At 36.6% G+C, this 15,343-nt stretch overlaps 1 protein-coding gene across 1 annotated transcript; it reads right to left on the minus strand.

Moving 5' to 3' along the window:
- Window positions 1-3,016: 3,016 nt before the first annotated feature.
- Window positions 3,017-15,020, minus strand: LOC112025739 (dihydroxy-acid dehydratase, chloroplastic). The gene is made up of 14 exons (XM_024058422.2): window positions 14,408-15,020; window positions 13,538-13,609; window positions 12,842-12,889; window positions 11,365-11,519; window positions 11,083-11,277; window positions 10,888-10,999; window positions 10,664-10,733; window positions 10,484-10,542; window positions 10,244-10,367; window positions 10,060-10,130; window positions 4,365-4,466; window positions 3,709-3,789; window positions 3,407-3,565; window positions 3,017-3,319 (listed from the first exon to the last, which is right to left on the minus strand). Exons 1-14 carry the CDS (start codon window positions 14,945-14,947, stop codon window positions 3,269-3,271), a joined length of 1,839 nt encoding a protein of 612 aa, XP_023914190.1. The 5' UTR covers window positions 14,948-15,020; the 3' UTR covers window positions 3,017-3,268.
- Window positions 15,021-15,343: the final 323 nt, after the last annotated feature.

The raw sequence follows: 15,343 nt of genomic DNA on the forward strand, positions 1-15,343 counted from the left end.
ATACGTTAGTCACCCACTCTTATGGCGTTACCGACCTCTTGGAATATCTCTGAAATGGGCTAGAAGTCCAAAATCAGGTGGACAGCCCGAAGCTGCCTGTCTTCATTTATGAAGATTTCAGATCTCAGCAAGTAGTTGAGGGCTGTAATGTTAGTCAAGCTGAGCCAAGGAGTTACGTGCCTTCTATCTGTTAACACCAAAAAAGAACAAAGCACAATCAGAAAGTTAAAATCCATTGTTACGAAAAAAAAAACAAGACAAAAGGAATCAAAATAAGGCCAAGGATAAAGAGCCTAAATCTATTGTTAGGAGGCCTAAATCTAGGATGTCTCACCTGGCTCTCCCTCTTGGGTTGGGCAATGAAAACCATCATGCCACGCCCCTGAAGCAATCAGGTAGTCGTCTTTCATCCCTTTGTTAGATTTAGGGAGACATGAGATGAGCCTGACAATATCAGATTGGGATTTGAGGTAAAATCCCGCCCCTTTTTGTTTGTGACACTCGTACATGTAAACCATGTCATACTAGGTGAGCCTCAAGCCCAAATGCTCGTTCAGAGCATCAATACTCCCTAGGATCCTATAAAGGTTAGGTGCGCATTGGTGAGGGCATATCCTATGGCTGTGAAAATAGTCCTTATAATACTACCCATGGGGAGAGTCATTCCCCCTTCTATGAAAGCTATTATAGGGATTATGACTTCTCCCATTTCTCGGTTGGTTGCTATTTCTTCTGGAGAATAGTACTGCAGGGCTACTTCCTGCGGTATGTGGTATTCTTTCTTAAAGATCTCTATCTTGGCAGGGTTGTCCACTAAATGCTCAAATCTACCTATTTCAGACAAATTAAAAGGGAAAATACTGACAATGACAACTGAGAAAATAAGAATTTGAGGGTTGAGGAGAAAAAGAAAGGTTCGGAGAAATCAAAACTTACACGAATTAAGGTGAGGGATGATCCTTGAAACCTTTAGAAAAACTCTCAAAGATTTCTAGGGAAACAAGAATGGTGAGCTTTATGATTTAACAGGTCTTATGAATTTAAATGCTTGAAATCCCTGAAGAGCTTGAGAGTTTGTAAAGTTCCTTCAAGGCTTTATATAGAGGGCAAAGAATGAGTGGGAGTTATCCCGCCCAAACCCTGAGGAAAAATATCAACCGTCGGATTAATGCCTCACCATTAGATGCTAGAAACATAATGGCGCTTAGAGCAATTAATGGCGCTTTGTAGATTCCGAAATGTCAGTAGAAATGATGAAGCGCACAAAACTATACTCCCACACATGTAAACTCAGATATTTTGATATTCCTAGTCCTTAATTTTGAGGTAAATCAAAACCCCACTTTTTCTCCTCTGATGCGAGAGAAAAACCGGAATTTTAAGGGGCTATTGTGGGGGCAAGAGCCCAAATTTGTATATTGAGCCTTGGACCTTATCTGAAGACATAGGCATGTCCGAGGAAGAGTAAATGATTGAGAGATGCCCCAAAGTTGAGAATCACATAAAGAAAGAATGGAGGAATATAGTCCGAGGAAGAGCTCCTTCTCGGATACGATGAATATTGATCAAATTTGTATTTGGACAATCTAGGTGACCTTCCAAGAAGTTTCAATGATAAGGATGAGCCTCAGGCATGTACAAAGGCGATAGGAACTCAGAAATATCTAAAGGAAAAGTTGCTACCACCACATTAAATGCACTGCAGCAACTTTTCTTGCCGCATTTATGTGGAGAAGACCCCTGAACAGTGCAGTCTCAGTTATCCCAACTCATCAAAAGCCAAAGAGGATGTCTGATGGGACATGCACTCAAGTGAAGTTTTGGATGATTAACAAGTATAGGATCAAGATAGTCTGAAAGGAACTATATTATGTGAAAGACCTCTCATGAGAAGGGGATCGAAGAAAAAGAGAAAAGAAACATTGTTGTAATCAAAGTTGTATTTATAAATTGTTATGTTGATTTATACTCTAAATTATCTTCTCGGACAGTGAATTTATTCTATCCATTGAGTCTTGTTCTTGTTTGATCATCTTCTAAATCCATAGTAGCCGTTATTAACTTTACTAAAGCCTAACTCTTTAACCCATTCTCTATAAATTTATTGTATTGGGCTCACTGGGCCATCACCCAATTCTTCTTTGGACTTGGGCCGCAAATTATGTCCCTACAAAAACTAATCATATAATTTTTTTCTTTTCAAATAATGAAAACTCTTCCAATTTCTTCTTGATTAACTTATTTTTCCTCTGTGAACAAACACATTTTCTTTTATGTCATGTGTCTTAGACAATATACAAGGTACTTGAATATTAAGTGTCTAGACCTTTTTGAATACTTGATTATTAACCAAGAATGCGCAATCCCTCGTCTTATACACACAAGGAGGAAACCCTTCAAGTTGACAACAAATTTAGTAGTGAAAACCATGGATTAAAACCACACAAGTAATTGAATATTAATTTTATTTGTGCTAATTAATTAGTTGAGAAGAACATAAAATCAAAAGTCTTGTACCTTAGTGGCATTATTTAATTCTCCCATGAAAGAGAACATGAATTCCCTCCCCCAAATAATGTAAGGAAAAAAAGAAAGAAAGAAAAGAGAATGAATAATAACTTTATAGTTGTGAGTCCCAAATTGATCATATTCAAATTAACAGGTTTTTTTAATTTTTTTTAAAAAAATATCTGGATAGCCCGTATTAAATTTCTTATAATCACAAAAAATTCAAAGACTTGATAGATGAGCTAAGGATTTTCGTTCTGTTGGATCAAGAGAACATTCAGAGACTATTCAAAACATTCTTTTAGTTGACAACCTTGAGATGCACAATGCTTGAGGGAATTTTTTTTTTTTTAAATGTTGAGGATCTAGATAGATACCCTTAGGCCTAGTTTGGATAGAGGGGAGAATTGAGTAGAATTGGCTGGAAAATAGCCTAATTTTTAGCTAACTCTACTCTATTTTCCCTTCATCCAAATTGGCCATTAAAGAGCCGCAAATAGGAATCTAATGAGATTAAGTGTGTGTTTAGATTCCGCTTATTTTACTGAAAACACTGTAGTAAAATATTTTTTATTGTTACAAATTACTGTTCATGCATTTTTATCACTTAGCTGGTCCATGAACAATGCCATGGACCAACCCAAAAAAAAAAACGCAATCTCAAAAAACGCAGCCGCACCACACAAACAGACCCTATATGGAATGTACTAACTCCGGTTTGCTGCCACACTTTATGCCATCTATATATATGTCCTCTCCACTACTCATCAGTCACACATCCCCTTGAAGCCGATTGCACGTTCTTGATGTACTGGAAAGAAATAATATGGTCGTTGTTCAATAAATACATCAGCAAATTACACAAAAATCTTGAATGTCAAGGCTGAGTCCCACATACCTTGTAAAGAACTCCTCTGTTAGCTTTTAATGCAGGTGGAGTCCACGTCTTTCTTCGCCGCTCCATCTCCTCATCTGTTATCTCAACATCTATTCTCCTCTTCTGAACATCAATGCTGATGATGTCTCCGTTTTCAATTAAACCAATTGGACCCCCTTCCTGAAAAAGATTAGCAATACATTCCTAGTCGTAGTTTGTGAAGAAAATTTGTAGTTTTTATATCCTTAAAGAGGGAAAAATTTTCTGCACTCCGTTAAAATTTTATATTGTTATCCTTCTAGATGAATAAAAAGCTAGTGCACCTGTGCTTCAGGGCATATGTGGCCAACAACAAATCCATGCGAAGCTCCTGAAAACCTACCATCAGTCAACAAAGCAACATCCTGTAGCATTCAAAAGCAGTATCCAAAGAAACATCATTCATAGGAAACAACTTTTGTCTCTACTAAGTTAGAGCGTTTACCATGAAAAGACATATTGATAGATTAAATAGAAAAGGTACCAGTAATATCTAAAGGAACCATTTTTTTTTTTTTTTTTTAATTTGAAGTAGATTCATGACCTTGAAGTCACTCTATTGATGAAGTACACTATAATTCGAACATGCTATATCTAAAAGTTGTCTTTTGGAAGGCTTTAGGATAATGATTTGACTCATTTTATGAAAAAAACAGACCACTAATCATAAGCCGGGAAAAAGTTTTTCCTCAAACCAGTTTGGAGTATCCTTTAGCACAAGAAGTAGCTACTTAAATGACCATCCATGTGTATTTTAATCACATGACCTATTAAGTCATCAAACAAGGCAGCTGACTATTAAATAAGTAATGTAATCAGAAGAATGTGTAGATATAGTCATTTGAATTTCCATATGGTGAGTTGAAAGGATTCTCCTATAAACTGATTTGGAAAAATATTCTGTCCGTAAGGCAAGATTAGGATTTAATTAAAACCATACCTTCCCAAGACCTGTTCCAATTATGGCACTTGTTGGTGTTAACATTTCAGGCATGCCTGGTCCCCCCTTAGGCCCCTCTCCTCTAATAACAACTACCTTACCCTGCAACATGACAAACATAAACAAGAAATCAGATATCCCATTACAACATCTAAGTTTCATGGTAACATCTTGTAACCACATGAATGCAAGCAAAACCAGAAAAGATGCTGCTATAAATGCAGAATGCAGCCAACTTACACGGTGCAATAATTAACTAATTATCAAAATTTGCAGAATGCAAATAGGTGATACCTATGACATAAAAAAATTTGCAGAGAATATGAAATTTATTAACGTAAGAAATCAGGAATTTAAACGTGGAAGAATAAGACCATTGAAGCTAAAGATTTCATGAGTTTTGGCAGACAATGGACATTATACTGGTCTGTATGGCAAAAACCAAAGCGTTAAGCTTAGAGAAGAAGCCTGAAAGGTAAACGTTCAGCCCCTCAAATCAGAGTACAAAAGTTTTGTCTGTTACAAAATCCATATTTCAGAGCTTTATTTGTAGAAGACTTAATAATAAAATTCAATTGAGAAAAATGATCAAATGAATAATAATTAGCCCTTTGGGCCTAAGAGTCCTTTCACAGATGTCTGTAATTCATACAATTTGAGAATATTTCACATAATTACCACTTTAATGGATTTCCTTACGCAAAAGATCAGTTGGGAGAATCATATTCAACAATCAAGGAAGCATTATTCATTATATAGGCTAAATGATACTAGAGAAAAGCCACCCTTTGGGATGAGGGGATATCTCCTGCACCCGCTGCATACAGTGTGTTAGGAACCCCAAATTATACCATATGCCTCCTAATCTCCTCATAGTTGTTGTATTCCCTTTAGTTAGTTAGTTAGTTGAGATAAGGATGAGTTAGTTAGGAATTGAGCACATGTAACTCATTTAACACATGGTTTAATTTTTAGAGCACACGTTGAATTTACTAGCCAATTATGTTAAGTCAAGTGAGCTAATGGGATTAGAGCTAGTCTCCTATAAATACATGATTGTAATTTCAACATTAGATATTGAAGAATAAACCAATTGATTGCTTAGTGCATTTCCTCTCTCTCTCTTAATATTTCTCTATGGAGAGTGACTACCTCGAATTAAATCAATTCCTCGACGATTTTCATACATTCCCCTACAATTCCTTTCCATCCATTAGGAACCATTGGATTCCTAACAAGAGGTATCAGAGCAGATGATCTTGAAACGAGTGGATGTGACCAAAGAAACTTTGGAAAGAAATATAGTAAATGGTGAACAAAGTTTCAAAGGATGTCAAGGCTATTTTAGAAAAGGTCAAGGTCTTGGCTGAATCGAAAAAGGCTATGAAAGAAGAACTTTCAAGAGTGCAAGAGGCACTTGAGAATATGACAGAAAAAGAGTTTCAGCTTCTTGGTGCAATGAAAGCTGGGGTAAAAATGGTGGAGACCAAAGAAGAGTTGGAGAAAAATAAACTTGTTGAGACCAACCCAGGCCTTCTTGATGATGCCACATGCATCTCCATCAACAAGCCTATATTGCATAAATGTGCCAATGAAAATGTGTCACTCGGTTCACAGTTTACCAATCTTGAAGTTGAGCACATTGATAAGCTTGCCTTATTGTTGATGGGTTCCATCAGAAAAGTAGTTTTTTAGGATCAGCCTATTCTCCTCAAGAAATGAGATGTGATAATATTAGGTGGGGGTGAAGTTGAACTTGGACCTAGCTATGGTGACCAAGTCTTTCTCTTACATGCCTATTACCAAGGCAAAGGGATAGATACACATTTCTCGGTGTTCTGGTCAGATTGAATTGTGCCGATATTTGCAAGCCTGAAGCCCAAGTTGATGCTCCAAGGAGTTCTGTTGGCCACACTCATGGAAGTCAACACATATTCCCAAGCCTTCTTATCAGCAAATGGTATCCAGAGGGCACGATACGTTCACGTTCTTGGTGACAGCAGTGAGAAGTGCAAAGGTTCCAATGCTAGCATTGTTTTTTCATATAATGGAAAGTATCTTGCAAATACTGGAAGTCTTGGTTCCCTTAGGCTAGAGCACGTGGAAGAGTTTCAAGAATTGTCTTCAAAAACAATGATATTCACAATATTACCAACACAAGCAAAACAAAGGTGGCAATGCAATGCAACTTTTACAAGGTCAATGCGGCAATGTTACTACTATAAATCCGCCTGCCCTTTGCAATGTTACAACTTGACAATGCTAAACGACTTTTTAGAATCCAAAGAAGGTAACTCTACGGTTCACATTGGTTCTTGCCACAATTCATTGTTTGACATGGAGGACAACATTGAAACACAATGTGGATTTCCAATGAATGCTGGTGTTAAGTCTAGCTTTTCAAGTTATGCTACTCTGTTCTGGACAGTGATTAATATCTTTGGAGTTGTTGGTGTGTTTGACAGTCAAAATGCCTTGGAAGTATTGGTTTAGTGGCGGTTCCCCCTCATGAAGGTGTCATTTCATAACAACACCTTATGGGCAAGGTGTCTTGAAGGGGAGGGAAGTGTTAGGAACCCCAAATTATACCAAATGCCTTCTAATCTCCTAATAGTTGTTGTATTCCCATTAGTTAGTTAGTTAGTTAAGATAAGGATGAGTTAGTTAGGAATTGAGCACATGTAGCTTAATTCTTAGAGCACATCTTAATGCTACTAATATTAAGGATTTTTGGCCTATCAGTTTGGTGGACAGTGTGTACAAGCTGATGTCTATGGTGTTTGCGAATAGATTAAGGGTGGTGTTAGACAATCTCATCTCTAAGTCTCAAAATTCCTTTGTTGGTGGGAGACAAATTTTGGATTTAGAGCTTATTGCAAATGAGTGTCTAGATAGCAGATTGAAGTGTCATGCTTTGAGTGTGGTCTGTAAGTTGGACATCGAAAAAGCCTATGATGATGGGAATTGGGATGCATTATTCTATTTGTTAAGTAGGATGGGTTTTGGGGTGAAATGGTGGGGGTGGATTAAGGCTTGCATCACTATTGTTAGTTTCTCTGTTCTTGTGAATAGATCTTTGGCAAGTTTTTTTGGAAGTTCCCATGGGTTGAGATAAGGTGACCTGTTGTCCCCTCTTCTTTTCCTTTTAATTATAGAAGTATTAAGTCAGATTTTGAAGAAAATTGAGGAGTGTAGTCTTCTTCGTGGTTTTCATATGGGGCTAGTTAACTCTATTAGGGTACACATTTCACACTTGCTATTTGCAGAAGATATCATCTTGTTTTGCGATGCTTCTAGAGAACAGTTGTTGTCCATTAAGCTAGCTTTGACTTGGTTTGAAAGTATATGTGGGGGAGAGTGAGATTGTTCTGGTTGGAGAGGTTGGTAATATAGGTGCTTTGGCTAACATACTCCGATGTAGGGTGGGTAGTCTGCCTATGAAATACTTGGGAATGCCATTGGGTACTCTGCATAAGATAGCATCCATTTGGAATCCTATTTTGGAGAAGAAAATATTAGGTTGGAAGCGTCTTTATTTATCTAAGGGTAATAGACTTACTCTATTGAAGAGAACCATTTCAAGTCTTCCTATGTACTACCTATCCTTGTAGCTATGGCTGATAGGTTGGAGCGTATTCAAAGAAATTTTTTATGGGGGTCTTTAGAGGAGTGTTTCAAATATCCTTTGGTAGCTTGGGAGAAGGTGTGTTCACCGATAGAGATGGGTGGTTTAGGGATCAGGAAGTTAGTGCATTTTAATCAAGCCCTATTAGGGAAATGGTTATGGAGGTTTGGACGAGAAGGTACCCATCCCTGGCGGAGGGTTGTTGCAACTAAATATGGAGAGTATCAATGGGGTGGAATACTAAAGTATGTAGAAGGGCACACGGGTGTGGTCTATGGTGTGGTATTCATGATGGATGGGAGAGTTTCTCCAAACATGTGGCCCTAGTGGTGGGTAATGATTCTCGTATTCTTTTTTGGCATGAAAGGTGGGTTAGGGATAACTCACTTAAATGCTCTATCCTCAATTGTATGTGTGTTCAAATGACAAGAAAGCTTGCATTTTTTATGTTTTATGCTATCAGGAGGGTGGAAATGATAGAATTTAGAATTTGAGATTTTATTGGGACTTTCATGTTAGTGAATTAGAGGCAACCTTCCTTTTCCTCGATTTCATTCAATCTAGGACTCCTAGGGGTGTTGGGTGTGATAGTTCCTATTGGTGCCTTAATGGGAATGGCTAGTTTGATATTTAGTCCTATTACAATAAGATTCAGGGGGTGCTGTTACCTCCAATTTTCCTTGGAAGGGTATTTGGAAAATTAAGATTCCTAAAATGGTGGCATTCCTTTTGTGGACAGCAGTTTATGGGCGGATCCTTACCTTGGATAATCTTATACTTAGGGGCTGCTCTTTGGTGAATCGGTGTTGTACATGCTACTGTAATGAGGAATCTATGGATCATATCTTCCTCCATTGTCCTATAGCTCACTTGTTGTGGGGCATATGCTTCATGTTTTAGAGATCCAATGGGTCATGCCAGACTCTGCAGAAAGTTTGGTGTTTTTTTTTTGGAGCTATTGGTTGGAGAAATTTAATTTGGACATATGGAATTTGCCGTTTGATGTGGATTTTTTGGATGGAAAGAAATCAGCGCTCTTTTTGAGGCTACTGAGAAATCACTGGTTCAATTACAAGCTCTATGCCAAAAGACTCTTTTTGATTGGTCTAGGTATTGGGGCTCCTCAAATTGTTCTTCTATCATTGAGTTTCTTTCTTCTCTTAGAATTGCACCTTAAGTTTTCTTCCTTGTTGTTGTTTGTTTCTTTTTCTTGTGTTCACCATCATGAACACCTTATATTTGCTTTCTTCATTTTTCTATCTTGATTAATATTATTCTCATTACCTATCAAAAAAATAAATAGCCAATTATCTTAAGCCACGTGGCCTAATGAGATTAAAGCTAGTCTCTTATAAATACATGATTGTAATTTCAACATTAGATATTGAAGAAAAAACCAATTGATTGCTTAGTGCATTTCCTATTTTCCTCTCTCTCGCTTAATATTTCTCTGTGGAGGGTGACTACCTCAAATAGGTCAATTCCTCTACAATTCTCATACATTCCCCTACAATTCCATTTCATCCCCATTAGGAACCACTAGGTTCCTAATGCAGCGGGACTCTCACAACATGCGGGGCCCACATGTGAGAGGCTTGTAATATGCAGCAGATGCAGGTGATAATTTTCATTTTGGGAGAGCAATGCTAGCCATGATGCTTGTTTTTCACAAAGAAAAAAAACTTATTCACCAGATTTTTTTGGTAAGTAATGTCATTGAAAATGTGCAATATAGGTGCAACAGTCTTTTTTTAATATAAATGAACCAAAAACCATTAGGCATAACAGTGTTTTTTTTCTTTCTAAGTCTCTACACTCACTCAAGCAACTTTGGGTTCTGTTATGAAATTCCTTTATTATTCTTTTTATTGGTATGTTACACACACACCAAATGGGTTTGGAACCTATGCTGTCACCCTCCACCTTGCTCTTGTGAGGGGTGGAAACACTATTTGAGCTAGAGCTCATTGGCACTTTGGGCTCTAAACTCTGTATAACTTAGTAACAAAACATCAAAAAATGTTAACCATACAGATTTGATTACACAACAATGTTGACCAGAACATATACCTTAAAACTCAAAGGATTCTCTGAGATAGCTGCGACCATTGATTCCTCTCCTTCAAAGACAAGTGCAGGGCCTGTTGAATATTTTTGGGTAAATATTTTCGCAGTAGACTACACCAAAATTTAGATTTTAATTATAAAACATAGAACTTGCATAATAGCCCAAGAGTAGAACATATAATAAAACCTGAGAAATATAGCCCCTCTTTTCCTGTGATTTTTGCTACAGAACCATCTGGCGCAATATTTCCATATAATATCTGGATGTGGCCTGTTTTCTTTATGGGGTTTTCCACTGGTCTAATTATATCCTATATGAGAAAAGAAAGAAAGAACTGCATTAAATTTCATGTCTAATCAACAGTAAAAGTGACAGAAACATTGCGAATAGAAGATGTCATAAATAAAAACATAAAAGCTGTCAAACCTGCCCTGTGGCTAAGGGAGGGAAGCTTGCTGCATTTTCAGCCAGTGTCTTCCCAGTAACTAGAGAGAAAGGGAGGGGGGGGGGGGGGGGGAGGGGGGGGGGAAACACTTTTAGGTTAATTATGAGAATACTAAAACAGAGTACTTGTTCAGAGGAACGCAACAATCCAAATATATGTACCAGTCATACAATCCCCATCTAAAAAACCAAGCTCCAAAAGGTAGCGGATGACTCCAGGCGTTCCTCCAATCTATCAAAACAATCATTAATGGGTTCATCAAGAGGAACAGTGATAAACAAACTAAAGCAAACAATATAAAAATTTTCATATCCAAAAAAAAAAAAACCTTCTTCATAGTAGTGAAATGAAAGCACAAGAAAGGATATTTTATTAAACAGCCAACCTTTTGTACATCCTCCATGACATATTTGCCACTAGGCTTAAGATCTGCAAGAAATGGAACCTCATCGCTGACCTTCTGAAAATGATCAAGAGTTAAATTCATACCAAAAGACCTGCCAATAAGATTCCCATTAGCAACCTCTATGTGATTTAATCAATGTTATGCACTGGAAATCAGGTACCAAAGACTCCTCACCTTGCAATAGCAATTAAGTGTAACACAGCATTTGTAGACCCACCTAGTGCCATGACAATAACCATTGCATTACGCAGGGATTTTGGAGTGATAATATCTCGTGGTTTCAAGTCCATTTTTAATAATTCCAAAAGATATTTTCCAGCTAAACGGCACTCATCCAACTTCAATGGATCTTCAGCAGGTGTCGAAGAGCTTTAAAGGAAAAATAGAACTATGAGGATTGGAATTACATTGCTAGCTGATGCCAATTCAAGTGATCAGACAGAGACAAGTTTCTACCTGTAAGGAAGTGACATTCCCATAACTTCAATAGCAGAGGCCATAGTATTGGCTGTATACATCCCACCACAAGCTCCTGCCCCAGGGCATGCGTTACGGATTACATTCTTCCTCTGCTCATCACTTATGGATCCACTGACAAATTCTCCATAACACTGCAGTAATTAAGATGACAAAAGAACTAGTTACAGTATTAGGATAACAAAAGAATGAATTACAGCATTTACATGTCACAGATTATTTTTATTTTTTCAGTAGGCAGCAGCTATATATCTTCATACAATCACATAACAAAAATGGAAGTAGATACTTAAGAAATTAATTAAATATGACCTCAATATCTGATCAAGATATTCAAATAATGTGTAAAACTAATTAAACAAGATCCATCAATTAGTAAGCCGTAGTTTTTCATAGATGCAAAAGTAATGCAGCAGCATATGACATACACTAGAGGCACCTTTCTAAGCGCTGCTACATGTAAATCAACCACGGTTACATGAGTTACAATCCCTCCCTCCCCATGCAATAACAATTGGTGATTTGTATCTCTTATAAGATTTTCAGTCAAGTTTATACCTAAAAGTTATGATGAAAAAAAAAAAATTCCAACATACCAAATTCCCTTTACTGGAACAAAAAATTATATCTCCTTTCAACTATTCCATGACCCGTGTGGCAAAACTGTAAAAGCATAACTTATGAAGTGTAAGTGCAACAGAAAGCAATTTCCATAAACTTTATTCATTATTTGTGTTTTTTTTTTTTTTAATTCATTTTTTAACATTTTTGAGCCCAAGTTTCCATATAGCTTATCACACAAGAAGTCACACGCACATCTTCAATGCAATGAAATTTCAAAGGTAATGTGGGAGAGACACATCAAGCTATATGCCCAACCTTGTTTTCCATGTCTATTTCTTCCTATTATATTCATCAGCATAGCCTAAATATCTGCTATTAGCTTTGGCTGTTAAATAAGTTCTTACAACACAATTTAGTAGTAGTGTTTAAAGGCTCAATGCCTAATCTGCAGAACAAAACAAAAAAGGTACTAGTACACTTTGGTGCCTTTCTCCAACTCACTCAACGAGTAGTCCAAACAGGATTGTGACTCTCACAGAATCTATTAGAAATATCTCACTGAAGTAGCATTTCCTATACTGAGGTGTGGTGTTACAAGCTTAATTGCACTAAGCTGGATTGACAATTGATAACCATCAGATTACAGCAGAGCACCCATAAAGGTCAAGCCTGTCACTGAAAACAGCCAAAATTATAAAACCCAGATTATTCAGCCCAAAAAGTTTTACTTCTATGTTTCAGAATACCAGAACAACAAAAGAATAAAGCATTCCATATATCTATTGGACTAAAGTGGCAATGTCAAAACTCTCCGTTGGTTCTTTTATAGGTGCTAAAGGTTTCACAAAAGGTAGAAAAAAGAAAATAAATAACAGTAAATTAGTGCGCATACCTGAAAGGCAGATACAATATCATAAGTATGGCCTTGAAAATGACCAGGCTGCAAAAGGGGGAAAAAAAAAAAAATCAAAAGAAGATACTTTATTAGCAACTTAAAAAAAATCTTCTACTCTCTAACCAGCTACAATTTGAATACGGGAAAACAAAAAAGAAAAAGAAAAAGAAAGAAGTCAGCTTTTTACAAAAAAACTTTAAAAATTATGTGATTAAGCATATGATAGATGATCATTATTTCTCAATCATTAATAGACTAATGCAGAAACAAATATATCTGGCACAATTCCAATAAATCATTTATCTTTTTTTCTTCTTAATTTGTAGAGTTCCTTTCAAAGTCCAACGAAATTATTTATTTTGGAGACAAGTAATAAAGAGTTCCCGTTGTAGTTCAAAGATAATTAATGCTTCTAGTTCATACAACTAGTGGATACCTTACCATTTGCTCTACCACCTCATAGACATACACACTCCTATTCCAGCTTATTTATAAGACAAATTAACTCTAGTGTCACTAATTCCAAAAGAACAAGAACTGAAATTTGATAGTAACTTTGGAAAAACTTCACAAATAAATTTTCTGTAAGATTTATATTTACAGATGGTGAACATCAAGTCTTTATTAATTAAGATTACAGATTAAAAACCTAATTTTTAAAAGCAAATCTTGTTAAGTAGTCAAAGTCTGAACCTTGATAGTTCCACCATAAACCATGATACTTGGTCTATTAAGCCGGCCCATTGCCATTATTGTACCTGGCATCTGCAAAAAAAAAAATATATATATATATATATATATATTAGAAGCATAAGACTCACATAATTGTACAATTGTTCAAGAAAATAGCCGATTTACCTCATGCCAATTCTACTAAAAAAGAAATTAAGAAAGAAACTAAATCAAAAGCAACAGAGCGTAACTATCACAGACTAGTAGTATAGCTGGGGGAGTTCACCGTGGATAGTGTACAAACTGTCACATTACTTAAAATTCTAAATGGCATATCGCTCAATACAGCCTGAGATAATCTGAGTTATAGAATGGATTCATTTCAAATGGAGAGATTGTTTTTCCAAAAAAACAAGTATAATGGAACAACAAATTCCACAACATTTTTCACTCATTGCTCACGTGGCAGATTGTGATGTTAGTGATGATCCCACTGAAAGTGATGTTGTGCTGATAACAATATGCCACTTGTCCTTGACAAATTGTGAAGCAAGGGTATGTGGGTGAGAAATGAAACAAAACTTTTTTTAACATATGGTAGTTTCTTCTTCTTCTTCTTCTTCTTCTTGATAGGAACATATGGTACTTTAATATCAAAAGAGAAGCTCAAACATATATATAAGCAACCAAACATTACTTCTTCTTTTTTCTTTTGAAGTTGTTGATCATACTCTCAATAAAGAGTTAGAAATGAAACACAAAGCTTTTATTTTTGAACGTGAAAACTCAAAAGTAAAAAACACCTAGAATATCACAAAAGCCAATCAAAATAAAATTAAAATAAATAAATAAATAAACCATTAACGAAATAAAAGAGAGAGAGAGACTCACATTCTTGTCACAACCAGGAATAGAGATATTGGCATCGTACCACTGGGCACTCATGACAGTCTCGATGCTATCAGCAATAAGGTCTCTAGACTGCAGGCTATAAGACATGCCTTGAGTCCCCATAGAGATACCATCACTGACCCCAATAGTGTTGAACCTGAAGCCCACCATGCCAGCCTCACGTACCCCTTCTTTCACAGCCTCGGAGAGTCTGAGGAGGTGCATGTTGCAAGGGTTGCCCTCGTACCAAACCGACGATATTCCCACCTGGGGCTTCGACAGCTCTTCCTCGGAGAGACCTACGCCGATGAGCATAGCCTGGGACCCGCCTTGGGACTTGGGCTCAGTGACGCGAGAGCTGTACTTATTTAGTTTCTTTTGGGTTGGTGTTGATGAGGTTGACGATTCATCAACCGAGGAGAGGGATGAGCGGATGGAGAAGGTGGTGGTGGTGCGGTGTGTATTTGGGTGGTGGGGGACATGTTTGGTGATTGCGCTTAGGGTGGCGCGTGGGATTGGGTTTACCAGCGTGGCTTGCATTATTGGTGGTGGTTGTTACTAGTGCGTGCCTTTCTTAACTTTTCACGTTTGAAAGCAGCCTTGTTTGACAAACTCCACTTTTATATATATATATATATATATATTCGAGATGTGTAAAGTGGTTTTATCAAATTGTAAAAAAAAATAAAAATAAAAAATAGATATAATTTTTTTAGCCTTATCTTCTTCTCCTATAATTATTAATATGATAAAAATATTAATTTGATTACAATACAAATTTTAATCCTTTTATTATTAATTTATTTTTTACTATTTTTTTTCTCTTCACATACGGTTACCTTGTTTTTTTCTTTGGATTTCCTTTTCACATGCCACTGATTTTTAAGATTTAGATTTCAGCTTCACAATTCTACAAATTTATAGATAAAAACAACA

This window comes from Quercus suber, unplaced genomic scaffold (assembly GCF_002906115.3).
Source record: "Quercus suber isolate HL8 unplaced genomic scaffold, Cork oak 2.0 scaffold_426, whole genome shotgun sequence".
NCBI lineage: Eukaryota > Viridiplantae > Streptophyta > Magnoliopsida > Fagales > Fagaceae > Quercus > Quercus suber.